The sequence below is a fragment of the Zeus faber genome (genome assembly GCF_960531495.2).
Source record: "Zeus faber genome assembly, chromosome: 1".
Lineage (NCBI taxonomy): Eukaryota > Metazoa > Chordata > Actinopteri > Zeiformes > Zeidae > Zeus > Zeus faber.
The window spans coordinates 30,065,223-30,092,693 of NC_137193.1; the positions used below are offsets into that span (position 1 = coordinate 30,065,223).

At 46.6% G+C, this 27,471-nt stretch overlaps 1 protein-coding gene across 1 annotated transcript; it reads left to right on the forward strand.

The window, feature by feature from the left end:
• On the forward strand, nucleotides 1-26,715 carry trim71 (tripartite motif containing 71, E3 ubiquitin protein ligase; the record flags this gene model as incomplete). The annotated part of the gene is made up of 7 exons (XM_080005367.1): nucleotides 1-735; nucleotides 13,400-13,567; nucleotides 18,290-18,424; nucleotides 24,543-24,785; nucleotides 25,050-25,544; nucleotides 25,658-25,798; nucleotides 26,143-26,715. The coding sequence occupies 7 exons, from the start codon at nucleotides 1-3 to the stop codon at nucleotides 26,713-26,715; spliced, it is 2,490 nt and encodes an 829-aa protein (XP_079861493.1).
• Nucleotides 26,716-27,471: the final 756 nt, after the last annotated feature.

The following is a 27,471-nucleotide window of genomic DNA, read 5'->3' on the forward strand; positions in this document are numbered from 1 at the left end:
ATGGCTTCCTTCCCCGAATCGGACCTGCAGACGTGTCCGCTCTGCAAGGAGCTCTGCGGCTCCTCCGCCCCGATTTCGTCCAACTCCTCTACCTCCTCCTCTTCCTCCCACACGTCTACCTCCTCCAGCCAGACATCCCGGAGGCTCCACGTCCTGCCCTGCCTCCATGCCTTCTGCGGGCAGTGTCTGGAGGGTCAGCGCAGCCCGGGAGAGCCGCTCAAGCTGCGGTGTCCCACCTGCGACCAGAAAGTGTCCATCACCGAGGCCGGCGTGGACTCCTTGCCCTCGTCTGACTTCCTCTTCAACAACCTGTTGGGTGTGGTGGTGAGCTCCGATGAGCAGAAGAACGGCCACCACCACCACCACGGCCGTGGGATCATGGGCGGCGGCGGTTCCGGTTTCCACCAGCCGCACGGCGGCCTGCTGCTTCGCCCGCACCACCCGGGAGAGCCCCAGTGCAGCTCCTGTGACGAGGAGAACCCGGCCAGCTCCCATTGCCTGGACTGCCAGGAGTACCTGTGTGACAACTGCGTGAGGGCCCACCAGCGGGTGCGGCTGACCAAGGACCACTTCATTGAGCGCCTGGGGGAGAACTTCCACCTCGGGGGCCGCTCCAACGGCAACGCCGGCCAACCGGGGGTGTCCGTGTCCCTGGCCCAGTCCCTGCAGAACAACTTCGCCCTCCTATCCCTCTTCCAGGACCACATGAGCTTCTGCCAGCACCATGATAATGAGGTAGGTTTGGGCCAGAGCGTCATACATAGACCCACAAAGGGCCTTTACAGTAAATTATGGGAAACTTTTGTGTGTGTGACCATGCCCTACTGGTCTTCTAGTGTCGGTGGCTCATGTGTCTTGTATAACAAACGCACACTCGACCACGGAATTAAATGCATACACCCAGGCCTATAGTGTAATAGCATTAGATGTGTAGGATAGAACCATACTGGGGACCATATGGACCAAAGTTCAAAGGGAGATGAGTGGCTCATCACCTAGTTCCCTGGAGATGACAGGCACGTGTGCTGAGCTGGATTTATACAAAACACACACACACACACACACACACACACACACAGTCTGCTTAATCTGTACCACACCATACATCGAGGGCAGAAAGAGGCCCCTGCTTGAACAGCACACATGTTTCTCTGACTGCTAGAAGTCATATCCATGCAGATATTACGGAGGTCTAGTATTTCTCTGATAATGGGGGTGGTGGGGCGAGGTGGAACATGGGCCCAAAGTTCTTATTTCTTTCTTCATGCCGTGAGGGCAGGGTGACTAAGAAGGCATTGTAAAATGGGAACCTCAAGGGCTTATTTAAAAAAAAATTTTTTTTTTTTTCCTTTCTTGGTTCGGTCATATGGACAGGAAAAATAACAACTGGCACAAGTAGGGAGTCTAGGCATGCTGCTCTCACGCCAGTTCTGGTTTCGATTCAACTCCCCAGGAAGTACTACTAAAGGATTCCATGCCACATCATCAGATTAGCCTTTTTAGCACCCTTAACAAATGATCAATATGTGAATTTCATCGAGTCCATCCAAAGGCCTATGAAGTGTTGTGATCGACTATAGATCATTGTAAAAATGTAACCGGCTCCACTGAATAATTATGTCTGCAATTCTTAAATGCAAGCCCTGGTAACAAACAACCAGTTCAGATTTCCAGTCCACTTTTTGTGAGGGGTGGGGTTGGTCAGGCATCTCCCCTCCCCCCTCCTTTCTCTCTGCATCGTCCATTGCCAGTAAATAGGTGGGCCCTCTTTTCCAGTAAGGGCTCTGATTCTCAGTAGTGCCGAGCTCACTCACTCACACTTACTCAGTCACTGTGTTGCCGCCCCAGGGGAGGGAATGACACAGGAGAAGCCTTCTTTACCTGCGAGTGTGGAGATGCAAAGAATCCCTCAGAGCGACCATTTGTAGGGCAGAAATATGCCCCGTTGGGGTTATATTGGTTGGCGGGACAACTGATGAAGAAAACCGTAAAAACAAATACCATGCCTTATTTCTTAATTTTAAACTATCAGTTCCTCCCTCAAGCCCCCACCTTCCCCATTCTTCCATGCCAGTTGAGGGTTTCCACACTAGGGGAGATTGTCATCGGAAATAGCCCCAATTACACTGTCCCCACCCCAGGTTTCAAGCCGGTCAAATTCCTAGATCATCATTTTTCTTGGAGGTATTCCCAGAACACTAAGGCTTCAGACATCCACTTAAGAGTTTGTCTGCCCCCTGTGTGGTAATGGTTTTCCTTCTTACCGCAATGGCGCTGGCTTTTTTGGGGGGGGGGGGGGGGGGGGGGGGTGAGCTTAACAAGCACCCTGAAGCTGTTGGCCAGCAAAGCTCAGACCACATTGGGTGTCTTCTATAGTTGTTTGATTTGTTGCTTTCATCGCAAATAGAAAGGTGGCAAATGGTGAGGGCCTTTTGGACACAGCACTCTGCGTGGCTTGACTGAGCTCATCAAAAGAACATCAAACCAGCGTGGCCTTTCCCTACTGTGGTGACGTGGGTTTTAACTACCCCACAGAGAGCTAATATTTCCCTCTTCTGGTTAAGGAATATTTTGTCTCTGTCTAATTTCTGGTAGCTTGGGGACTTATTGGGTGCAGTGACTAGGCAGATATCTTGCGATGTGTTGCCGTTATGGGCGAAATTTTGGAGAAGAAATGGTTTGAACAGAAAGAAACAGACTAACACTGCATCAGGCATTTATAATTCTATTATTATGAACCGTAATTATCTGCAATATTCTGCAACCAATAAAGACATTGTGTTAAATATTAATTAAGTTGCCCTTTTCAGTGGGTAAAAAGTCTACAGATACTCTAGAAACATTTCTTTACCCAAAGGATTTCTATAAACATCTTTTTTTCCCGCTTAATTTCTGTGTAACCTTTCATTATTATGGGCTTAGTGCAGCTGTGGTACAGCCTAATTTAGATTTTAATTACCGAAAATGTGGGGTACTAATTTTTTATTTCATTTTTTTTCTAATTTGCCAGTTTTCCACACAAGAAAATATGCATAATGTCATGGCTTGACATGAAGCCAGGAAATGTAATTAATAGAAATATTAGCACAAATTAAAAGGGCCTTCCCTATTTAAACGTTTGTGTCAAACAGAGAATCTCTTTCAAAATTAATTTGGTTCTACTAATCTATCTAAAAAAAAGTTTTTATTTATTTTCAGTCTGTGATTTAAATTCTTAATTTGGATACAATTGATGTTTCCGATGACTCAACCGTTTTAAGTTCCAGGCCCGATTCAAGTGCATATTCATGTAATGACTTTAATTGGCTCTTGGAGCACCAATTGTGCTCCAAGGAAAAAAACTTGTGAACAGAAGATAAATTATTATTTTTTTGTGTTGAAGTGTCACTTAGCGAGGGATTCAATATTAATGTTTATAGTCTATCAATGGTATAAATTTAAGACTTTGTCTTAAATTGTTGAGCTCTGTTTGACTTTGACGTAGAGCTTAACAGCGACCGCCCACATTTAGAACAGCTCAGTTTCCCAGGCGTGAATTTCCCTTTAATTTCCTCCATTGACGTTTCAGAAACTCCTTTTATATAAAGAGTTTTGAGCCTGTAACCAAACAGACCAACTACGGGATGAATCGTGACCATAAATCATTTGATTTGGCATAAAAAAAAAATGGAAAACTGAAAAAAGACTGTACAAAATAATCTTAAGAGAGAAGAATCTACTTATCACATTGACCATTGCAAATTATACCTTTTCCAACGACTTCCAACCTAACGATAGTTGAGCTCGCTTATTCTTGCGTTTAAACCTTTGTCGTTATCGTTAAGTGTTAATATTGGTAATAATAGTGTTGCAATCATGGTTGCTGTGTGGTACGATCATAGAGTTCTGTGGTAAAAGTCACGTAAAAGTGTCGTACACAGTCACCGGGTGGGGTAAACATTTCCTTGGTAACAGCGAGCTCCACCCATCAGAGACATTGCTGTTACACTTTCGGATTGTAAGTAGTGTGGTACTTCTCCATGACATTGTGAATAAAACATGTTTTTCTTAAAACAAGGTTGATATCATACGGACGTGTGTCTTCTACAGGAGCATATTCTATCGTTTCACAATCAAATTTTTTTTCACAAGCTCGTGGTAAGTCTACCTTGGATGGTTATGATATTATGGCTAATAATCAAAACCTGGATTCAAATATGAATGGGGTTTTCACTTCCGGAAACTCACTGTTGTGCTTTATTGCGACGCACAATTTTCTAGTCTAGATTTCAGAATAAGCCTGTCTGATCAAAAAGAGTTTTGGCCTAATATTATACATTAACATCTAAATCAGTATCGGGATCAAGAAAAGTTTGATCTTTCTTATGGGATTTTGAATATGTAAACTGATATCACGCTATAATTGTGTAAAATTCCCTATAGTTCTTCCATATTGCCAAGTCTTGGGGTCACATAGGGAACAACGTCTTCATTGGGGCTGAAGGCCCTTTTCTTTTCTTTTTTTTCTTCTTCCCACGGCTGAAGTAGAGTGTATGGGGCTGGCTAGGCTGTGGGTGTGCTGGTGCTGGTCGGGACGGGGGCAGGGTGCAGCGTGAGGAAACGGAGACTGCATGGAGGTCACCGGGGGAACACTCTCAATCCCCTTTTCCGCCCTCCTTCTCAACCGCCACTGGAGCCGGCGAACAAACACGCGCGCAGACACCTTACATCCTACAGACGTGCCCGACTACATAACCCGGGCCAAAACAAATGATTATATAGATGTAAAAAAATGTCATCCTGAGAAAAACATCACAACCCCTGTGAAAAGGGAAGTTTAATTAACTGGAAAAGCAGTTGGTGCGGCTCTACGGAGGACAGTGGGTCTACCAAATCCCATGTTTTTCACGGAGTTTGCCGTCATGGCAGATCCTCCCAATTAACGTTGGTACAATAGGATACAGTGCTGTTGGTTCATCCTCAGGGTGTCCTCAAAATACGCATGGGTAGAAGTGTGGACCGGCTGGATGTCCCTCAGCCTCGCACGCGCTGCTTGTGCGCTGGAAACGGAAAATTGGATTACATCGAAACGACGCCCCCCGCTCCTTGTGATGTCAGCTCTGGTACACACAAAGCCGTCCACACGGCTCCTTGTTGGATGGGGTCGCCGCTAATGATATGGTAATCTAGCCAACGCCGCTGGAGTATACTGCGATCGCCGTGGTAACGCCTCCCCGCATGAGCGACTGGGTCCCTGTCCACCGGCCAACCGGGCCTTTTCGGGTGACACACACAAACACACACACACACACACACCCCTCTCTGTTATGTGGAGCATTTTATGGCAGGGGTCGGAGCTGAGTGGTAGGGGACGCTTTGTTGCTACTGGAGCAGCCTGTGAGGGGCTTAAGTGGGGGGCTTGTGGTGTTCAGTACCAGGGCACTACCATCAGCATAGTGCTTTGTATTGCACACAGGGATGGATTAAAAATTTGAGGTGTTCCAGCGCCAAGAGATAAGACTCACAGATGCGTGTTTGCTTTAGCCCCTCCCCCTCTTACTGTCTTTGTTACGCATGAAAATAACTAATCCCTACGGGATAATTGTATAATTTCTACAAGGACTATACTGTGACTTTTTTTTTTTTTTTTTTTTCCAGCAAGGGCAGCCCAAACAAGGGTACACACTCCTTTCACAAATAACACGTATCGCTAATTCACAACTCAAACATGATATCTTTGTTGACGATTAATTGCGATACCAATAATTGTGATTAACAATTGAATTGTCATTTATTTTGTCATTGTCATCATTTATGACATAATGGCTGTCTATTGCAGAGGAGTCATTTACTGGCATTGACGATTGAAGCGTAATCATTCGGGACGACAGATCACTTTCCTCAACTCAACTGATGGAAACACACTAACTGATATTCTTATATTGAACACCTTTAGAAAATTTCCCCTTAAATTTGTGTGGGAACACATGATTGTGGGAATCCGGACGATTTTACGCAAGGATTGTGACGGCTCTCTGTTTGTGTTTCGCCCCATATGCATTCTTACTGTATGCGTGTTTCTATTTTAGCGGCTGTTTTCAGTGCACATGCCCGGGGGCGTGCAGTTGGAAGTCAGCCAGGGCAGCTCATCGTCCAGTTTTACAGCAGTGTTTTGTCAATGTGCTTTTGTCGCAGTACAACTAAAATCAAAGGAAAACAATGAGGCAGGGCTACACCTTTCTTCTCTCCGTCTCCTTATTACGTCGCTAAATGTAGGCAAGTTTTCTTTGTGGCTTTTTTGAAAACTTATTTTCGCTTCCATAATTAAAAATGGGGAGGGGGAGGGGAAAAAAAAAAAAATCTAATTTATATGGAAGGTGAGTGCCCGCTGCTCACTCTGCACACAGAGGGTGTTTTGTAAGGAAACTTAATCTGGAGCTGAGGCTAATACGAGGCCCAAGGAATTCCTGTAACTCGAGTTTATACCTCCCTCTTTTCTCTCTCTCTCTCGTGTGTGCGCGCGCACGCACACACACACATGCAACACACACATGGGGGATTTCCTCTCCCCCGCTGCTGCTGCTGCCTTTCTCATCAGCCCCGCTCTGCTCTGTGTCACGGGCGTCGGGGGAAAGTATCTCCGGTGTGATTTAGCAGCTGTTGCTGCTGAGGGCCCGGGCGATTGCATTTCATCACTCATGGAAGTATCTTGCGAGTGTGTGGTGGCAGCGTTTTTGCTGCCCGAGAGCATCCGACTATCGCCCATCTGTGGGCAGTTATCCTCTGAAGACGTGTGTTTCCAAGCAGGCAGCGAAGTTGGATTATGTGAAGTTGGACTTCCAGGGTTTTAATGCACAACATGTGCCCAATAATTAGAGGTGTGTGTGTGTGTGTGTGTGTGTGTGTGTGTGTGTGTGTGTGTGTGTGTGTGTGTGTGTGTGTGTGTGTGTGTGTGTGTGTGTGTGTGTGTGTGTGTGTGTGTGTGTGTGTGTGTGTTCGCTCTAGCTTTGATGTCCATCCAAAGGCTCTGGGCCGTATAAGTTAATGGATGGAAGAGGAAGGCATTTGTCACGTTTACATCCGACAACGGCAGTGATTGTCCACTCCCAAGTGTCCCGAAAGTGCCGCTTTCTATCCAGAAGTCATTATGTATGCGCCCAAGTGTTTTTTATTGGCTGTCATATGACAAAAACAAACGTGGGTTATGTGCCGGGTAATTCTTTTTTTCCTTTTGTTGCCGTTTTGCTCCATGGCCCTTAGTTTTGTTTTCAAATTCTTCCGTTGCGCTGTTTTTTGGGACACGCACTACATGCACCTTTTTTTTTTATTTTTTCTGCTTCAAAGAAATGTGCCCCTGGCTCGGCTCACATTTCTTTCATGGTCCTGCTCGATTCCATCCTCGTGTTTCCTTGTAAAGCGCGCCTTTGCTCACAATGCACGCTGCCCCCTCCTCCCCTCTTCTCCCTTTTTATTTCTCCCTTGACATATTATTCCCTTCCCCTGTCCCCTGAGCATTACTGTCCTCCATCCCCAACCCTCCTCTCTCCCTTTCACTTCCACTTTTTCACTTTTTTTTTTTTTTTTCTTCTGCCTCACCCGCCCCGCCCCCGCCCCCGCCGTCCGCAAACACACGCCACATGCTCGCTAAGGAGGCCAGCTGACTGCGGTTTGTTTTTGTTCTCTCTCCGCTGCGGGGTCAACCAATCAGAGCGTTGGGCTGCGACCACCGCCCCCCCCCCCCTCCCTCGCGTGTAGTATCTGGCAGGGTATATGTGTCCATGGCAACGGGCCAACGGGTTTTACTGTCTGAGAGGGGACGAGCAGCGAAGGAACCGAAGGAAAGGAGGGGGTGAAGTGGAGTCGGGCTTCTTACAGTATAGAAGTACTGTACATACGTGGGTCATATATGTACAAGGGGTAGACAACAAATGCAAGATAGAATGTAGAAAGGGGGAGAGGAGACAGCTTTATCAGGCAGATGGTATTTCTGTGATTGATTGGGCAATGTGAACATTCCACACCAGCTTCAGCCTGTTTAGCGAGTCTCCTTGCCATTCTATAACCATATCCTCCACCACGTGCCAAGTTTGAAGGGGTGGGGGCCATGTACATTTGTTTCCAAATAAATCAGGGGAGGCAGTCTGTTCTTCAGAGCCTTCTGGAGCCCTCAATCCCCAAATACTAAATAATAATCCAGTGTAATGTGGAGAAACTCTACCTGTGAGTTTTCCATCCTCCTCCTGTCACCTGCTTCTGCCTGGTATGTTGGAATGGGGCGTGGGGGTGTGTGTGGGGGTGGGGGTGGGTGTGTTCCCGTCCAGCCAATTGCTGTGGCAAAGCCCCTCTAGTGCGAGGCACATGGGTTTTATGCAAATTGAAGTGTGCATCTTTGGGATCCATACACACAGGACTGTGTTACGTCTTCTTGGTTTCCCTAAGTACATAAAAGATATTTCACCTACCAGAACTCATGAAAACACTTGCATAGTTTTGGTTCCAAAGTCCCCTCGCCCTGACAAGTACAGATTTTCTAAAGGAATATTGCTGTAAAATAATCAAGGGGACAAATGACTCCACAGGCCTCTGTTTTTAATTTTCTACAAGACAGCCAACAAGATTTTTTTTTTTTTTTTCCAATTTGTTTTTTAGTCCCTTAACAGTCTTAAATATATATATATATAATTTTTTTTATTTATTTATTAATTTTTTGTAGTATTTTTTAACCTTTTGTGGTTTTAAAATATGTTTGTATATAAAGAACAGTTTCTTTACTTCTATTTTGTACCCCCACTCTGGATAACCTTTTTGAGTCTTATTTCAATTAACTTAATTTTATATTTTGCTATTCACTAACTGAGCGCAACTACCATTCCTCACTGTGTTGGGCTCTGGCCGCCCAGCATGCTGACATCAGCCTGTGTGTGTGTGTGTGTGTGTGTGTGTGTGTGTGTGTGTGTGTGTGTGTGTGTGTGTGTGTGTGTGTGTGTGTGTGTGTGTGTGTGTGTGTGTGTGTGTGTGTGTGTGTGTGTGTGTGTGTGTGTGTGTGTGTGCATTTCTGACCTTTCTCATTTGTCAGTGTGAGGGATATAGAAAAGAAAAAACCTGCTTTTGCCCAAGGCAGAGAAATGCTCTAGAATTGCTAAAGATTTCCTTGTCCCAGGCATGCTACTGTTTAATCAGTACAGTTTTGTTTTTTTTAATTGGTATGTTTTAACCACCTTTTTTAAAAAGAGAATCTTGTCAAACAAAACAACAACTGATCTACGATCCCTCAGAATCGAGAGAGCTGGTTCCAAGCGGCCAGGTTCATGTGAGCTTTGTGACTCCCCAGGGGTCCCTGAAAATTGGTGCTTTTTTCCCTGCAGAAACTCAGCTTGAACATAATTTATTTTTCAGAGAACGGTGCTTTTTTTTTTTCTGGGTTCTGGCAGCAGCCCATGTTCCTGGCAGCACAGTGTGATGTTGCCTCCTCCCCCTCCATGCTCACACTCTGTGCACGTAGGCAGCGAGTGCCTCAGCGCATGATATGACTGGCTGGCCCAGCCCGTGCCCTCTCCCCCACTTCCCAGCCCCTATAGGATGAGGGAGGGAGGGAGGGCTGAGCTTACCACCGCCTGGCTGCAAGCTAAGCTTCCCCCGGCAGAGGCTCGTGACCCTATAGCCGCTTTGCATTAAGCCCCACAGTGTTTCTGGCCTCGGAAATTTGTTTATGGTGGCCATTTGGGGGGGATTGGAGGGGTCAAATAGGCGAAACCCCAGACAGACAAAAACAAATATAAAACAAATGTCTTCACCATTGTGTGTGTGTGTGTGTGTGTGTGTGTGTGTGTGTGTGTGTGTGTGTGTGTGTGTGTGTGTGTGTGTGTGTGTGTGTGTGTGTGTGTGTGTGTGTGTGTGTGTGTGTGTGTGTTGTGTAAAGTAGGAGGGACAACATCCGGTTGAGCTAATGAAATACAATAACTCACTTCCCTCGTGAGCGCATCCCCCCACCAACAACCACCAGGCCCCGGTACACACCCTGCTAATCACCTTTCCTGTGTGCTCTCGTGCCTTTGGGCCTTATGTATTCACAAATAACGCCAAAAAATGCAATGTATACTTTTCTTTCTTCTAAAAGTATGTGTGAAGAATTTTGATGTGAATCACCAAACCCTTAACCCCCCCTCCTCTCTCCAGAATGTTCACTGTGGAATTTACAGCACCCCCTTACCGTGACAGCACACCCATTCTGCGTCTCCTGTTTCTCCCCCACACACATTTCTGTGTGATGCACTTAATAGAAGTGTGTGTATCCGGTGCTTTCAATTCGCGGCAAGCTCGCGAAATGCCTGGTCTATTCTCGGGGACTGTGGGTTTGTCTTTTGTGAGGAGCTGTGTCAAGAAGAAGCATCTTTAATTGTCACGTAACACTACAACACATGTACGTACACATGCTTTAGATGGTGGCCGGTGAAATGAGGCCTCTGCATTTGACCCATCCTGGCTTGTCCTTCCTCCGGGGAGGCAGCCAGGAGCAGTGGGCACCATTCGTCGACACGCACAGACCTGGTAGCAAGTGTCCATCGCTGGTCAGACGATGATGTGTGCATGTTTTGGGTTTTTTTTGGTGGGAGTCCTTACTGATGGTAGGTGGAGGAAACCCCATGTGAGCACAGGGAGAACATGCAAACTCCACACAGAAAGGCTCCTATTTGGGAGATAACCCGCCGGAGCACGGTGCCAACAGTACCCCAGGCAGGAATCAAACCCAGGACCTTCTTGCTGTGAGGCAGCAGTGCAATGCACCGTGCCACTGTGTGTATTTGGAGTGCGGGTGTGTGCGCAGGGGCAGTCTTGTGTGTACAATGGAACAGGTTCTTCCTCCATCAAGAAGAAGCTGAGAAGTTGAATAAATATATTTTTCGTGTGTAATTAGAAGACCTCTCAAACGAGTTTCTGGGGGGGCAGGAGGGAGAGAGCAAGAGGCCACAGAAAGGTATTAAAGGCAGGAGGGTGAAAAGAGAGAGAGGATGATATGCTTACACGGATGTGTTCATGAACCAGTATCCTTTTGTGGATCAATAATATTGACCAGTGTTCCAAAAGGGAGGGAGGTGTGTGTGTGTGTGTGTGTGTGTGTGTGTGTGTGTGTGTGTGTGTGTGTGTGTGTGTGTGTGTGTGTGTGTGTGTGTGTGTGTGTGTGTGTGTGTGTGTGTGTGTGTGTGTGTGTGTGTGTGTGTGTGTGTGGCACCTCAAAGACCGTGGCACAGGTCTGACACATGAGTAGCAGAGGGCAGTTGGGCTGTAGTAGGTCTCCGCTGCCGTATCTGTCACAGGATCCAGCCCCGGAGTAACGCTACGCCTGTTTTTTTTTTGTTGATCTCAGAGAGGGAGTAAATGCGATGAATGGACCTGGATGGATGGATTTAGTTATCCAGATTTCCATATTCTGTATATTGCAATATGTGCTATGTTAAAGAATCCAGCTCTAAGAGGCTCTAAGCATCTCGTAATGTAAAAATTCATAATATCAATTGTAAACACCATTTATTTGGGCTGCAAAATGATTTCTGAATGATGACGTCTTAGTTTCATGCTGATACGTTGCCAGAAAAGACCAATGACATTACTTGTTGCAGACCTAGCAGAGACATGAACAAAAGGAGAGGATAAGCCCCGATGAGCAGTTACTCAGTCCTGTTACAGGTGGGGCCTGGTCACCCCAGGAAGTGGCCACGCGAAATGCCTTTTAGAAGAAGGCGCTACCTGCGATAAAGCTATTTAGCTATAGCTGGGTCGCTCCTCAACTACAAACTGTAAAACAGCCGAATTGTACAAATGACACTTTGAGACGGGTAAAAACTGATGGCTTGCTCTGGTTTTGCCTCCCCAATGGACCGCCCCCACAGGATTTCACGTGATTTCAACGATCACCAAGTCAACCTGAAACTTTACCATTATTCACTTTAATATTGGGAGCGAATAACAGTTTTATTTAAATGAATGGAGTTTAGTGGAAGATGTAGCCAATATAAATTGCGCTCCACAAAGCATGCCACAAGGCGATGTTACCCATCCTCCCAGGCTCCCTCTGTCATCTGTCTATCTATCCATCCATTTCTACACCCCACCCCACTCTGACCAAGCTTCATTCCACCCTTTTGTTTTCCCCCTTCCCCTTGGAATTTTGGAGGTGTTTGGGGGAGGGTGTTCTGAAGAGGCAGATCGGGGGCTGGTGGCATGGGAGGCACTGACAGAAATGGAGGAGGAAGATGGCCTGAAATGGATAAGAAGAAAGGGATCAGAGAGGACCTTAAGGAGGAGGGGAGAGGGGGAGGAGGACTGGAAGTCAGATGGTGGGGGAGGGTGTGTGTGTGTGTGTGTGTGTGTGTGTGTGTGTGTGTGTGTGTGTGTGTGTGTGTGTGTGTGTGTGTGTGTGTGTGTGTGTGTGTGTGTGTGTGTGTGTGTGTGTGTGTGTGTGTGTGTGTGTGTGTGTGTGCGCGCGCCATTAGATTATTCTACTCCCACTGGGGAAATGGCCATTATTGATAGATTGATTGCAGGCCCCTCCCCCTCCATTCTGCCGTGCAGCTATTTGAGGCCATTGATCCGGTGTCTCTTTAGGATATGATGGTCAGCGCATATTTAATTAGCCTTGCATTACAACCAACAGCATTCAGGCGTGGGTTTAAAGAAGGGCTTAGCGCTGAGCAATGAGGTTAACTGTAGCACTGCCCCCTGTACTCCCTCGAGGGACAGGGGCTTCTGTTTAATTTACCTATTTATTTATTTGTTTGTTTATTTATTTATTTATTCATTCATTTATTACATTCATTATTACATTTCACTGCATATATGTATGAAAGTATGTATATGTATGTGACAAATAAAAAATCTTGAATCTTGAATCATTATTTGGATAGATGTCATTAGCGCTTTTTTTTGTTGAGATTATTAAACGGGAGGTCTTGGATTAAAAAACCTAAAATTTGTTAAATTCGTTTTGTTCCAATATTATTGATGGCCTTAGGGGAAGTTCCCTCGAACGTCCTACTCGCCAGATGTGGGGTAAAAAAAATGTCTAATATCTGTGTTAATGATCCGGTAGATGTGTCTTCTAACCCCCCCCCCCCCCCCCCCCCGGGTGGAGGAAGCTTCTCCCCGGGGTGTCAGGCCTGCCGTGTCCCTCCCCCGCTGGAGAAAATGGTGTGTGTGTGTGTGTGTGTGTGGGTGTGTGTGTGTGTGTGTGTGTGCGTGTGCGCGCGCATTGATCCAGCTCATCCCATCACACACTGCCAGATGATTGGGGCTCGATCCATTGGAAACACCTTGTAGCCGGTCCGGTTGTCCTCTTGTGAAATCAAAGGCTTGCCCATCCTGGTCGCACACATCGAAGTCAGCTCGGTCGAATACGCCTATCTCACTTTCTCCCCGCCCCCAGGTGTTCCTGTTCTTCTGCGAGAGCTGCTCGGTGCCCATCTGCAGGGAGTGCAGTGTGGGCCGCCACATGGGCCATAGCTTCGTCTACCTTCAGGACGCCGTGCAGGACTCCAGGGCCATCACCATCCAGCTGCTGGCCGACGCACAGCAGGGACGGCAGGCCGTGCAGGTGAGACCCCACCCCACAGCAAAGATGTCCCCTCCGCTTGCTCAGAAAGGATCAGACGGAAGTACAGTCGGGCGGCCGTTTTTCCTCTGTGTTGTTGCAGTTCTACCGACTTACCAATCAACTTTGATATGTTTGAGGGCGACCAGGCCTCGGCCTTGTTTTTTTTTTTGTTTTTTTTAAAGCCAGGGGTTTTGGCTTTGGGGGCTAGTGGCAGCCAGCTGGCCCTGTTTTAAAAAAAAAAAAAAAAAAAAAAAAAAAGCGAAGAATGAAGAGGGGGTGGGGGTTGCTTGGAGTTAGGCCTAAAGGGGGCAGGGCTGAAGGTCAAAGGGGCGGAGGTTGGGGGAGGGCGGGTGAGGTATTTAAAGGTTTTCATAGAAAGGAAAAGCTCCATGCCTTCCCCATCCACTTTCAAAGGAGTAGAACCCCCCCCCCCCCCACACAGAGAGCCTCTCCTCATTTACGTGATTGCAGATTGTGTTGGCGGAGCTCCCCCATCCTGGGCTCCAGCTGTGTTCTATACAGAAAGGCAGGCGTATAGAGCGAGCGATGAGGGAGGGGGTGGAAGAAGAAGAAAGGACGAGGGAAGTAGGAGGAAGGACTCACTGACAGCGGCACGCAATCTCTCTATTATTGCCACAAGGGCATTATCTCACAGTGTTGTTTTGTGTCACCCGCCGTTGGCGTAAAGCGCACACACACACACAGCTCTATCGGAAGATGCCGGCAAGAGAAGCTCTGGTGGGGATTGGTTCCAGTACATTCTATTGAATCGGAGCCTCTATGAGATCTCACATTTTAATCTGCGTGGCAGCGGAGAATGTTCTAGATGTCTCTAGAGGTACCAGGGAAATATGTAAAAATAAGATACAATAATAAAATGACATGTTCAGGCCTTACAGCAGTTAAAAAAACAGTCAAGTAAGGAACAATAAAAAAAAAAAGGTTTATATATGTACACTATCTATATGCGTTATGTAGCGCTATGCTAACTAGTAGCACTATGCTAACTAATGACTAGTGAGCACAATATGGACAGGTGGCAGTGAGTCTACAGTAAGTGCACCTTACTGTAGTGTGCTATAACTAATATAAAATTGGTGTACTGTAGTAACAGTGGGGAAAATATACAGTCAGACCAGAATTTGGCTAACTTAAACCACCGCACCGGTTCAACTGGACAGAACGTAAAAGGAAGCGTCTACTTCCTGGTTAAAGGAAATGAAGTCCGGCCCAGTTTTCTGGTGTAGAATGTGACAAACGTTCTGTGTACATAAACCTCTAACCATCGGCTTGCTAGATAATGGCTATTTATTTGCTTTCCATTCATTCTGTAAAACGCTGAAAATAGGGAACTTTTGCCAATGGTCTTAAATGAAAACAGCATTCAAGATGTCCAATGTTTAAATAAAATCTTAAAATATGTTAAATATTCAATAATCAGTTGTTAAATTAAAGTGCAATATGAGGCACGCGCGATACCTTCGTCCTTTAAACATGGTAGTGAATGGAAAAAATATGATTAGAGCCGCCCCCAGTAACGGAATTTAATTTCAATAAGAAACCAGTGTCATGTTCAATTTGTCAAGTTCTTAACAAAAATGAATGAAAAACGGTGCAGAATTAAGCGAGTTACGGTTGATTTTGCAGAGAAGTATGCATCTTTAATGCACATCATATTTGTTAACTAGCCGCTCTTGACCGCAATATGGTGGACGAGCAGACTCATCGCGGCAACATGCAGCAGCTCATTCTCGACATGTCGTAAAGTAGCAGCAACATAGCGCGACATACCGTGAACCCATCATTGCGCTTCAGAGTCAAACACAGCATGCATCTGTCCTGTCTATAATCTTTTCACTGCAACTCTGCATCAAGATTTTTAGAATTGTTACTTTAAAATATAACAGCATTAGTAAAACTGAATTTCACCATGATGGTTAAATATTGCAATTGATCCGCATGCGAGCCAAACCGTGGGGTCGATACGTACGGATCAACTACCTTCTGGTCTATTTCACTATTCATTCCAATTGTACTTTACATTCACAAAGTTTCCATGTTCTCCACATTTGCTTCATAGCTCAGGGAGTAGCTTGGATGCTAGCATGTAGCCAGCAAAACCTGGTCCTTGGGTCTTTTTGCCCTCGTTTGTATCTTTGTCAAAGCAAAGCATCAACTATCAAAAAAAGAACAAAAGTGCTCTTTGACATTTTGACATCGCCGGCGTCAAAAACACAAGGTAGGAAAACTGCTCTGTCTTCCGCAAACCCTTTTGTATTGTCCCTCCTCCCTCCTGCTTGACCCGTTCATGAAATTCAACAACGCATGTTTCCTCTCTGCACATGACTTGCATTTCTGTGGGGATTCTCTCGGGGTTGCGTCCAGGAGTTGCTTTGCTGCAGACTGAAAGACTGCGTGAAGGTTCCATATGCACCCAGGGTCAGCGTTGTGTAACTTCCACAGGAAGGTGGAGGGACTCTCTGACCTTGTCATTTGCCAAGGGTCCTGTGACCTCTCGCTCTCTCTCTCTCTCTCTCTCTCTCTCTCTCTCTCTCTCTCTCTCCTCTTTTTCTGTTTATTTTCTCAAAATAAACTGAGGCTTGTCACGCCAGGTCACGAGAAACAACCCACCATCTGCGTGCGTGCGTGTGTGCGCGCGTGCGTGTGTGTGTGTGTGTGTGCTGTTCTATTCTCTCAGGTCACGTCAGGAGTAAACGCTGACGCCAGAGAATATGTAAACACACACTCACAAACACACAAACACACACACACACACACACACACACACACACACACTCCCATCCCTTGGGGTAGGAAATTTCCGCCCACTCCATACCCATTATCTTGCCTGAACTCTGACCCTGAACTTGTGACCCACCGGTTTGTCGGAGGTGCCCGGCGCTGCGGCATGATTGGTCAGTTTGACCTTCTTTGTGCTCCAAGTTGCCGCACTCATGAGACTGTCCAGGGTCGTAAAGACGGCGAGGGAGAGGGCTGGCGTTAAAGAAAGAGGTCACAAGGAGGCAGAGGATTGGACAGAGGAGGAGGTGGGTGGGTCGGAGGAAGGGAGTGAGGGGGAGAATGATTAAAGAAAGAGTTAATGACAGAAGAGAAGAGGGATGGAGAGAGTGGCGTAGACCTACAGGGCTCCCGGTGCAGCACAGCACTGGAGAAAGGAACAGGGGGGGGAAGGGTGGAGGTGTTTACTAAGACAATCAGCCCCCGTGGCCCGTCATTCACCGTGTGGAGATAACAGCCCTCCCCCCATTCTTTCAAAAAACCCCTCCCTGCTGCTTTCTTCTGGGGGCCTGATTTAGCAGACCCTTTAGCTGCCGGCCTCAAATGGCCTGGCAAAAGAGAGGGAAAAAAAGGGCCCTGCTGCCAGCCTTTGTTCCTGGGGGGGGGGGTGTGTGTGTGTGTGTGTGTGTGTGTGTTTTTTAAGGCAGGGGTCACAGATCATGACCTCCAAGGGTTTAGGTGACCTTTGATCTCTGGGTCCTCACAAAGGAAGCCTTATCCCCACTGCCCTTCGTCCCTGTGAGGTCCAGCTCACCCCATAATAACCTCCCCCCGGCCCACCCCCTGGAAATGCAGACAGAAAGCCAGATAAAACAGGGTTTTTTTAATACGATACCCTTTACAGTTCTTCAAATGTTTATTTTAATCTAAATGTATCTTAAATTGGCTCACACATGCTATAACCAAATGTATCCAGGAAATTAAATACGAATGGTAATATCTGTTTTAATAACAAAAACAAAAGCATTGCTATCATTAGGGTCACTGTTGTAGTGGTGAGATGTGTACATCCACCATGTATCCAGTATACTGATATTAACATTCCACCAAAAAAGGGGTTACATTTTCTCTCCACCAATGTGATGTATTACAAATTTTATAATTTAGGGGCTGTGGTACATGTTCTTTGATTTTATATCTTAGCATTTGGCTTTTGGAGATTTACTTCTGTTAAATACATGCCGTTCATTAGAGAGTCGTGCCCTCTTTCCCAGTGTGACATTACTTTCTATTCGTGGTGCCCCCCTCCCCTGCATTTCTCATTTGCCCTCTCCCGAAGTGCTCCCTAGGTGTAGGAAAGGAAAGGAAGGAAGGAATCTGAGCTTATAATAAAGCTGCAGGTGCATCTTTGCTTCAAAACTTCCTGTTCGCCGGTGTCCTGTTTCCTGTTCCCGACCACATATTGAAACAGTCGTGTGAAAAATCTCACACAATGCAGATGTGCATTTAGTAATACTTATTTTTTCCTTTATTCTGGAAACCCTCCCCTCCGACTTCACCTGAGTGTTCATTATTTATTTAGAATTCTTAGTGTGTGTGTGGGTGTGTGTGTGGGTGTGTGTGTGTGTGTGTGTGTGTGCGCAGAAAGAAAGAATGCAAAGTTCAATAGACAATAAAGGAACATGGAGGAGGAAAAAACACATTTTGCAGTTTTTCTGTCGTTTGTTGTGTTTTTCTCTTGGAACTTTTTTTCTGCCTCTGAAAAAGCAGCAGGGGTGGGGAAAACTTGGGCGGAAAAATCAATATAAAAAAAATAAATAGTCTTGAAGCAACTGCAAGCAAATGGCAAACAGTCTGCGAAGACAGACCCTCGGCCAAACATGATGACCTCAACAGTGTCTTTTAAAAAAAATTTTTTTTATCATACACACATTCATTTTCACACACGGTATATGAACATATTTTCCTCTTCTCTCCCCGCAGCTGAGCATGGAGAAGGCACAGGCCATGGCGGAGCAGGTGGAGATCAAAGCCAAGGTTGTGCAGACGGAGGTGAAGGCCATTGTCCTGCGGCACAAGAAGGCCCTCGAGGAGCGGGAGTGCGAGCTGCTGTGGAAGGTGAGCTCAGCGCCGTAACCACCACCGCTGCTGCTGCTGGAGGAAGAGCAAATGGGCGGGGTTAAAATTGTGCTTTGTTAAAGTTCAGCCACTCTTTTTATATATATATATATATATATATATATATTTTTTTTTTTTTTTTTTTTTTTTAAACCTACTTTCTTTCTGGGTGTTTGACTATTACTATCACCGAAAATAAATAAAAAAATAAATTGAAAATATGCTCAGAGCTGCTTTAAGCTGCTTCTCTCATCACGGCCAGAATTAACTTTTTATTAGAGGTCCATATTCATGGTTATTTTCTGACAAGATGTATTCATGTAGCCAGCATGTGCCCTCCCTGAGGCACCGTGACTTAACGAGACGCAGTGGCGACGACGACGCGTGTGATCACGTATCGGACTGACCACAGGGCCACCGCAGTGACGAGCGTGACCTGCCGAGGCCTCGAGAAACAAGCTCTGTGTGTGTGTGTGTGTGTGTGTGTGTGTGTGTGTGTGTGTGTGTGTGTGTGTGTGTGTGTGTGTGTGTGTGTGTGTGTGTGTGTGTGTGTGTGTGTGTGTTGTGTGTGTGTGTGTGTGTGTGTGTGTGTGTCTCTGCAGACTGGAGTGCTGACATCAAGGCTACAATGTCATAAGTTTTCAATTCTCCTTGCAATGTTTTCCAGCGTCAATAGAATTGGTTTCACTATGGAAGGCAAGAGGAACAAGTTTGTGTGAAATGCTCATGGAATGAAATGCGCGCATCAATATTTCAGTAGCTATACATTTGCCACTCTTCATACAATATTTTAAATTTGTCTTCAGCTTAAGTACATTTCTTTTGGTATGTAGCTCCCTTACATACACAACAAAATATTATGGCATTTTGTCAACAAGACTATAGTGTATTATTATATTCTATCCACTCATTTTAAACTCAATGTCTGCCATTTTCATCTCTGAATGTTTTTGAATTTAAATGCAGCTGGTGATGGGAGGAGCCATATGATAAACAGCATTTCTCCAAACAAAACCAATAAGAAATAGTGTTTTTATTTTTTATGTATTTATTTTAAAAAATCCCACAAAAAAACAAAATCCCTGCGTGCGGTGTCCTGGTGTGGTGCCTCGGAAAATGAAATTAATAGATCTACAATAAAAACTCACAATTGTTTTTCATTGTTTTTTTTTGAGAAACACACAGCAGATCGTGCGTCACAAACTACAGTCTATCTGCACCCTTTTTTTTTTTTTTTTTTTTTCTTTTAATTCATTTTTTATTTTTGGAAGAAACACATAGAATTATTTTTTTAAATACTTACATTTCCCTCTGCAGTTCCCCCACGGACAGTTGGTATAAATTCCTCTTTATTTGAAAAGATTAGTGCTGGTCTTCCCTTGTTGTTCGCTGTTATTTTTCCAGCCTTGGGTGGAGTTACTTGGACAGGGAGCGGTTCTAATTCTACTGTCTCATTGTGACGTAAGACAGACACAAATCTGAATGTCTTGTTTCAGGACATGTTTTCTGAAAGACAGTATTCAAAAACGTGACCGGGTTGTCCTATTTCACAGTTTGTGTCGGCCCATCAGAGACCCAAATGTATGTGAACAAGCACTGAAAAAGTGAGTTTTGCATAATAGGTCCCCTTGAGGCTCTATGACTAAAGGACCCAAGAGCGTATGGCCAAACTCGACCTGATCATCATTTTAGATTTTGTTGGAGCATTTTTCCTAAACCTTCCCCGAGGACAGCGTGCGCCTTCAGGGCCCGCGCATACTCAAAGAATGACTCTCTTCTCTGGTTCTACTCGCCGCGGCTTATTTACACAGGACCCTCAAGTCCGCAGGCCTTTCACAGTGTCGACAGGGTGTTTGTGTTAAATACTCGCGCGCCTTTACTTTAGGAACTTGTCGGTCAGTCATCATCTGGAACACCAGGGGTGCAGGTAGGAAAGAGAAGAACTTCAGAAAGCCTGAGACGCAAATCAATCGATTGATAGATACTTTTTTCATCCCATCGAAGGGAAATTACACCCTGGAGGAAAATTGGGCTAGTTGGATATTTAGCTCCCTGAACCAGGTTTAATCTGCGAAGGTCATGGCAACAACTGGAAAGCAGCGATGCAATAAAGATATAATGGGGTGTGTATATTCTCATTCAGGCACCCCCCTGAGACCCCCCCCCCCCCCCTCAGGGTCTCAGGTTTCCCAGAGAAAAAGCCCTCTTTTGCCAAACCTCACACAAACCTCCAGCGTTACTGGTTCAGCTCATTTGATGTGAAGTGCTTACGACCGCGCGTGGCTTTGAGCCGTTGGGAGGCTGCGTTTAAGGGGGATCCCTTAATTGAAGCTAATACTTGCCAGTCTTCCATTAAAAAGAAAGCCCTTCCTTTCACCCTTCCGCTCAGAGCCGGCTTGGTAGCGTCGTAAAAAGCGACCCTGTGCGTGCGTGCGTGCGTGCGTGCGTGCGTGCGTGCGTGCGTGCGTGCGTGCGTGCGTGCGTGCGTGCGTGTGTGTGTGTGGGGTAATAGAAGGGAGGTCAAAGTGTCACGCAGGAGGTTTTCCGTTACTAGCGTTCCCTCTTAAATGGGCCCGTACAGGACTTTCGAGATCGCACACTTTGCCCACTGCTCTGAGAAAGTCATTAGCAGCAACCCTAACCAGAATTACACACACTTTTCTTTTCACACATTTTCTTTCTCTCACTTGAATGCAAGGTCTACACCTACTTTCCCCCTTACCTTTATGTCTCGGCCTATGAACCTGAACTGGTTTTTGTCGCTGGTCCAGTAGACACAAAAGGCTAAAACTTGGTGCAACTGGAGTCCGGCTGATTACTAATTACAGTCTTGCTTACAGCGAGGATTGACAAAGGGGCTTTGTCAGGGGCCTTTTCTATCTCTGTTTTGGATGCCTTTTGTGTCATTTAGGAACCTTAAACCTCCACCCTGCCATCAAAAGCCAAGGCAGACCAACAAAAGAAGCCGAAGCAGCCAATGTTTGTTTGTTTGTTTCGAACAAGGTCAAAGTAAGTCAGACCTCTAGTTTGTTGGCTTTTGCACCTTGGTTCGATTTGTGTTCACATGGCAACGCTTAACAGTGGACCAAAACTGTAAACCAACGCCATGCGCTTGCAAACTGTTTTGTGATTGTTAGTAGTGTAACGGAACTTTAGTTCATCCGTGATCCGTACGGATCTGCGGACACTGCAGAGGCAATTGCAAAATTTTACCGTGATAGTAAAATACAGTTTTACAGCCGCTGTTACTTTTTAAAGTGATAATTCCCTAAATCTCGAAGCAGAGTTGCAGTGAAAAGAAGATAGACAAGACCGACGCGTGCTGTGTTTTACTCTGAAGCCCAATGATGGGTTGATTATTACGGGTGGAGCGATCACATGATAGTCTTAATCGGATTTGTATCCGTAAAATGAACCCGATAGTTGTGATTGGATGGTCGGAATGAGAAAAAACGGAAGTTGCCTTAAAAAGGCAGTACTTTAATTTACACTACTCACAAAAAGTTAGGGATATTCGGCTTTCAGGTGAAATTTCAGGATGAACCTAAAATGCACTATAACCTTTACAGGTGAACTTAATTTGACCTTCTCTAAACCTTTGAATGCACATGTCCAACTGTTCAATGTTTCAGTACTTTTTGCACAACTTGCTGTTCTCTAACAAGGAGCTGAACGGAAAAATTCACAACAGGTGTTGGATCCAAGAATCGACCAATACATTTCCTGGTTCAATTAGAATTGGTATTTAAACAGTCCTCTTCATCATGCTGTTCATATTTTGAGACCAAGTATGAGACCAAGACAACACCTAACAGTTGATCAAGAGTACCTTGCCATTGTGACGCTTCAAACAGGATGTTCTCAGAGGGAAGTGGCCACTGAGCTTAGAGTGTCACAGAGTGTCATCAGCAGGTTGCAACAGAGACACTGGAAGAGTCACAGAAAGGCATAGAAGTGGACGTCCTTTGGCCACATCCCACACTGATGAGCGCTTCATTGTGAACAGTGCCCTGCGGAACTGGATGATGATGCCACTCAACTCCAGGCACATTTAAGGGAGGTGAGAGGCACCCAAGTGTCATGTCAGACCATTCTAAACCGTTTACATCAGCGTGGTCTGCGTGCTAGACGACCTGCAAGGGTACCTGACCACACCACCAGGCACAGGCATCATTGTCTTGCACGGGCCAGGGAGCATTTACGCTGGACGAGGGACCAGTGGCCTCAGTGCTGTTCTCTGAAGAAGTCGATTCACATTGAGCAGTAATGATGGCCGCCAATGATGTTGGAGACGTCAAGGAGAGCGCAATGCATCAGCCACTGTTGTCACCAGACGAGCCTTTGGTGGTGGTGGTGTTACAGTGTGGGCAGGTGTCTAGTCAATACAGAACTGCCCTACACTTTGTGAATGGTACAGTGACAAGCCCATACTACCTGAATAACATCATTAATCCAGTCATTGTGCCCCTGCATGAACAACACAGGCCTCATTTCATCTTCATGGACAACAATGCTCCAGCTCATCGAGGTCGTATCATTAGGGAACGGCTGCTGGAGACTGGGGTACCTCAAATGGAGTGGCCTGCACTTTCTCCAGACCTGAATCCCATAGAAAACCTATGGGATCAGCTGAGTCGCCGTGTAGAGGCTCGCAACTCTGTACCCAAGAACCTCAGTGACCTGAGGGCCGCCCTTCAAGAAGAGTGGGGTGCCAGGCCTCAGCAGACAATAAGTCGACTTGTGAACAGTATGAGACGTCGTTGTCAAGCTGAAATTGATGCTCAAAGGCACATGACAAGTTATTGAGACATTGACATTTTATGTTGTGGTAAACCCACCACTGTTGTTGGCTCTTGTTTCAATAAATTGTTTGAGATTAGGAAATCACCATTGCATGCGTCTACTTAAAGGCCCTACTTTCATGATATAATATCACTGTAGCGTGAACTTTTTACATTTTCCATAGATGTCACCCTAAAGCCAAATGTCGGCATAACACGCGAATTAGAAGGTGATGTCACTTACGTAAACAAGACGCGGAGCCCTCAGAAAACTTTGAGGGTGATTATCTCAAACACAGTTTGCTGCACCCTTGTCATTTACAAGCCGTAGCTTTAAAATTATTTGCTTAATTCGCACAAGTGACACCTTGTTTGGAAACTCAGATTCTCCACTTTCAAATTACGTGGGGTGGGGAAGTGAAACGGCACCAAAAGTACCTAAAATCTGCGGTGGGTCACATATTTGTCTCCGTTTTTAGTTTAATTACATTTTTTTGCTGATCGGAACAATGATCCAATCCGTGACTCCAAACGGTGATGTGATCCGAGCCGTGAGTTTTGTGATCCGTTGCACCCTGATTGGTCGGAATTTTCCGTGGCGTGTCTGATCTCGGCGTGTCAGGCTCTGCGGAGCTGTGCGGAACTCCAGTATGGGGATGGCCAGCGGAACCCGAACCATCGCGACCCCGGGACTAGGGTCTCCATGGATGACAAACGATTGGGGGAGAACTGGAGAAATGGATCCGGAGCTGGCACAAGGACTGGGACCTGGGTGAGGCTGCTGGCGAGCAGAGCCGTGGAGCAGGGCTCAGGACACGGACACAGGGTGTCAGGGAACTCTTTGTAATGTATGATGATGGGAAAACATCCATTTTCACACAATATGAGTGTCCCGTCATGCATAGCGTATACAGTACAGCTTTTGGATTCTCACTGCAAGCCATCCGCACTGAAGAGGGATTGTAAGCGTGTCGAGACCACCCTCTCTAGGCAGTCTCTGTCTGGTTGATTTGGTCCGGAACTGATTGCGATTGCCGTGTTCACCTAACGAACCGATCTAGGGGGGAAATGCTCCGGCTCTTGGAACAAATGCTCCAAACAAGCTAGGTGTGAATACACCCTAAGAGAACCCCCTTGTAGTGAGCCGTTATACTTTGGCTTCGTAGTAATTATAACTGCCTTCTCACCGGGACTGAAATGTATTGTAGAGATGTGAAGGTTTCCAGGCTTTTAGCGCTCCAAACTGATTTACCTCTCAATGGCCCGCATTTTCCCTTGATCTATGAAGTCACGCAGCACTTAGTCATACCTTTGTGACGTGAACCTTTTCTGTCCAGGTGGAGAAGATCCGTCAGGTGAAGGCCAAGTCGCTGTACCTGCAGGTGGAGAAGCTGCACCAGAGCCTCACCAAGCTGGACAGCACCATCGCCGCCGTCAGCCAGGTGCTGGATGAGGGCCGCCACCTGGACGTGCTGCTGGCGCGGGAACGCATGCTTACCCAGATCCACGAGCTAAAGTCACTCCGGGGCCTCCTGCAGCCGCAGGAGGACGACCGCTTCATGTTCACGCCGCCGGACCAGGTACGTGGCAGGAGCCGTGGAGAGATTATACAGGAAAAGGCGTTTTGTGAAATTCAGTCTTCATAATAGCAGAGCCTTAAGCAACTTCAAGTCCCTTCTTAAGTGTCCCTCAGAACCTCAAAATTCGGGAAGACAATTTTGCACCGCGCTTCATTTTAATGCTATTTGTCATTCTAGTGGATTCAGGTTTCACCCCCAACTACAACACCTGCTTTTGATGGGAATATGTGTAATATGTTATATCTACCTCCCTTGTTCCACCAGGCCCTGTACATAGCCATCCAGTCCATGGGCCTGATCAGCAGCGGCGCCTTCGCCCCCGTCACCAAAGCGCATGGCGAGGGCCTGCAATGTGCCCTCCGCGGCAAGCCCGCCTCCTTCACCGTGATTGGATACGACCATGACGGCGAGCAACGGCTCTCCGGCGGGGACGCGGTGTCCGCCATAGTCATGTCGGCCGACAGCAACCTTTCCACCGCCGAGGTGGCAGACCACCAGAACGGCTCGTACACGGTCAGCTACCTGCCCAAGAACGAGGGAGAGCATCTGGTGTCGGTGCTTGTTTGCAACCAGCACATCCAGGGCAGCCCCTTCAAGGTGACTGTGAAGTCCGGGAGGAGCTACGGGAGCCTGGGCTCGCAGGTATCGGCCTTCGGGTGCGAGGGCGAGGGGGACGGGCAGCTGTGTCGGCCATGGGGCATCAGTGTGGACAAGGAGGGATACGTGGTGGTGGCCGACCGCAGCAACAACCGGATACAGGTAGAGGCCCAATTCACGTCTTTCTCAATATTCTGCCTCCATGACTTGAGCCGGTGGGTAATCACAGACGTGGGAGTTTTTCTTGCCATGATTTTGCTCCTCCTCGTCTCCAGATCTTCAAGCCCTGCGGTGCCTTTCACCACAAGTTTGGCTCTCTGGGTTCAAGACCTGGTCAATTCGATCGGCCAGCCGGTGTCGCCTGTGACAGTCAGAGACGCATCATCGTGGCCGACAAGGACAATCACCGTGTGCAGGTACGCAAAGGTTCCTGTACTGTGAGCTATTACTGTCTGGAGTCCAAGTTTAATTTAATTAACATAAGGGGCCAAAGACAATAATTCATCCCAATTCATCCTTCTATGTAATTTTTCAATTGTACTACATCCCCATTGACTGATTATATATGAAACATTCTTGTTGTTCATGAAGAAGCCCTAATAATGCCAGCTTTTTCCATGCATGTTTTTTTAACATTTAACTCACCCACACAACTCGTCTAACTTTCTAGAAACAGACCAGTCTCTGTAAACATCACATTCACATACAAAGTTGTAGGTGCACATGCAAGTTTATTCCATGTGATTGATTGTCCCAACAGGTGTTTACTTTCGAGGGCCAGTTTCTGCTAAAATTTGGAGAGAAGGGCACAAAGAACGGCCAGTTTAACTACCCCTGGGACGTGGCCGTCAACTCCGAGGGCAAGATTCTGGTGTCGGACACCAGGAACCACCGGGTCCAGCTGTTCGCCCACGACGGCTCCTTCCTCAACAAGTACGGCTTCGAGGGCGCACTCTGGAAACACTTCGACTCGCCCCGCGGCGTGGCCTTCAACCACGAGGACCACCTGGTGGTGACCGACTTCAACAACCACCGCCTGCTGGTGATCCGGCCTGACTGCCAGTCGGCCCGCTTTCTGGGCTCGGAGGGCACTGGCAACGGGCAGTTCCTCCGGCCACAGGGCGTCGCCGTGGACCAAGAGAACCGCATCATCGTAGCTGACTCCCGCAACCACCGGGTGCAGGTGTTTGAGCCCAATGGTAACTTCTTATGCAAGTTTGGCACCCAGGGGAGCGGCTTCGGACAGATGGACCGCCCTTCCGGCGTTGCTGTCACGCCCGACGGAGTCATTGTGGTCGTTGACTTTGGAAACAACCGCATTCTCAAGTTCTAAAGAGTTATTTTTTCTCTCTTCCTCTCTCGCTCTGTACGTTCACGTTCTCGTGCTACGTTCTCTCTTTGGGCATCTTAGTCGGCGGAGGAGAGAGGATGAATCAACAAACACAGCCCGAGGAGGGGTTAAAGCGAGGATTGAGAGCAGTACAAATTACTGGAATGGAATACACAACTGTAGACCATAAACCTCACAAATCTATATTTCACATTGTCTGAATCAAAAAACTGTGGTATGCGTAACAAAAGGGATTTTCACCATAGTCTGTTGAATCTTCCCTTCCTGAGTCTCAGCTGCTGTCCATTCTCTCCTTGAGCTCTCCTCGCGTTGCCATCTCAGGGAATTTCTCACTTTTTCTTAAAAATCTTTTTACCCTCTGCTCCACACCTACCTCATTTAGCTCTTTATGAATGTACTCATAGTCCCCGAGCAGAGGTGTAGTCCGTGAAGTTTTAGAAAGAAGAAAAAGAAAAAAATGTCTACCTCAATACTTTATTTAAGATAGACAAAAAGAATAGACTCTTCAGTTGATATTTGCACAGGATCAATGTATTTCTTGCTGTGCGGTCGGAATATGAGTTTTGAATGAACCACCTGAATGTTGTTGCTGAGGCGATACTCGGACCACTGTCGGGACTGTGTCATTCCTTCTGATCGGAAGCAGGAGCAAAGCCGTATGGTTCTTTGGTGTCATTTCATGTTCCTCGTCCTAGTACAATGACCTCCTTGCTGCCTGTGCGTCAGCTCTTGTCTTCT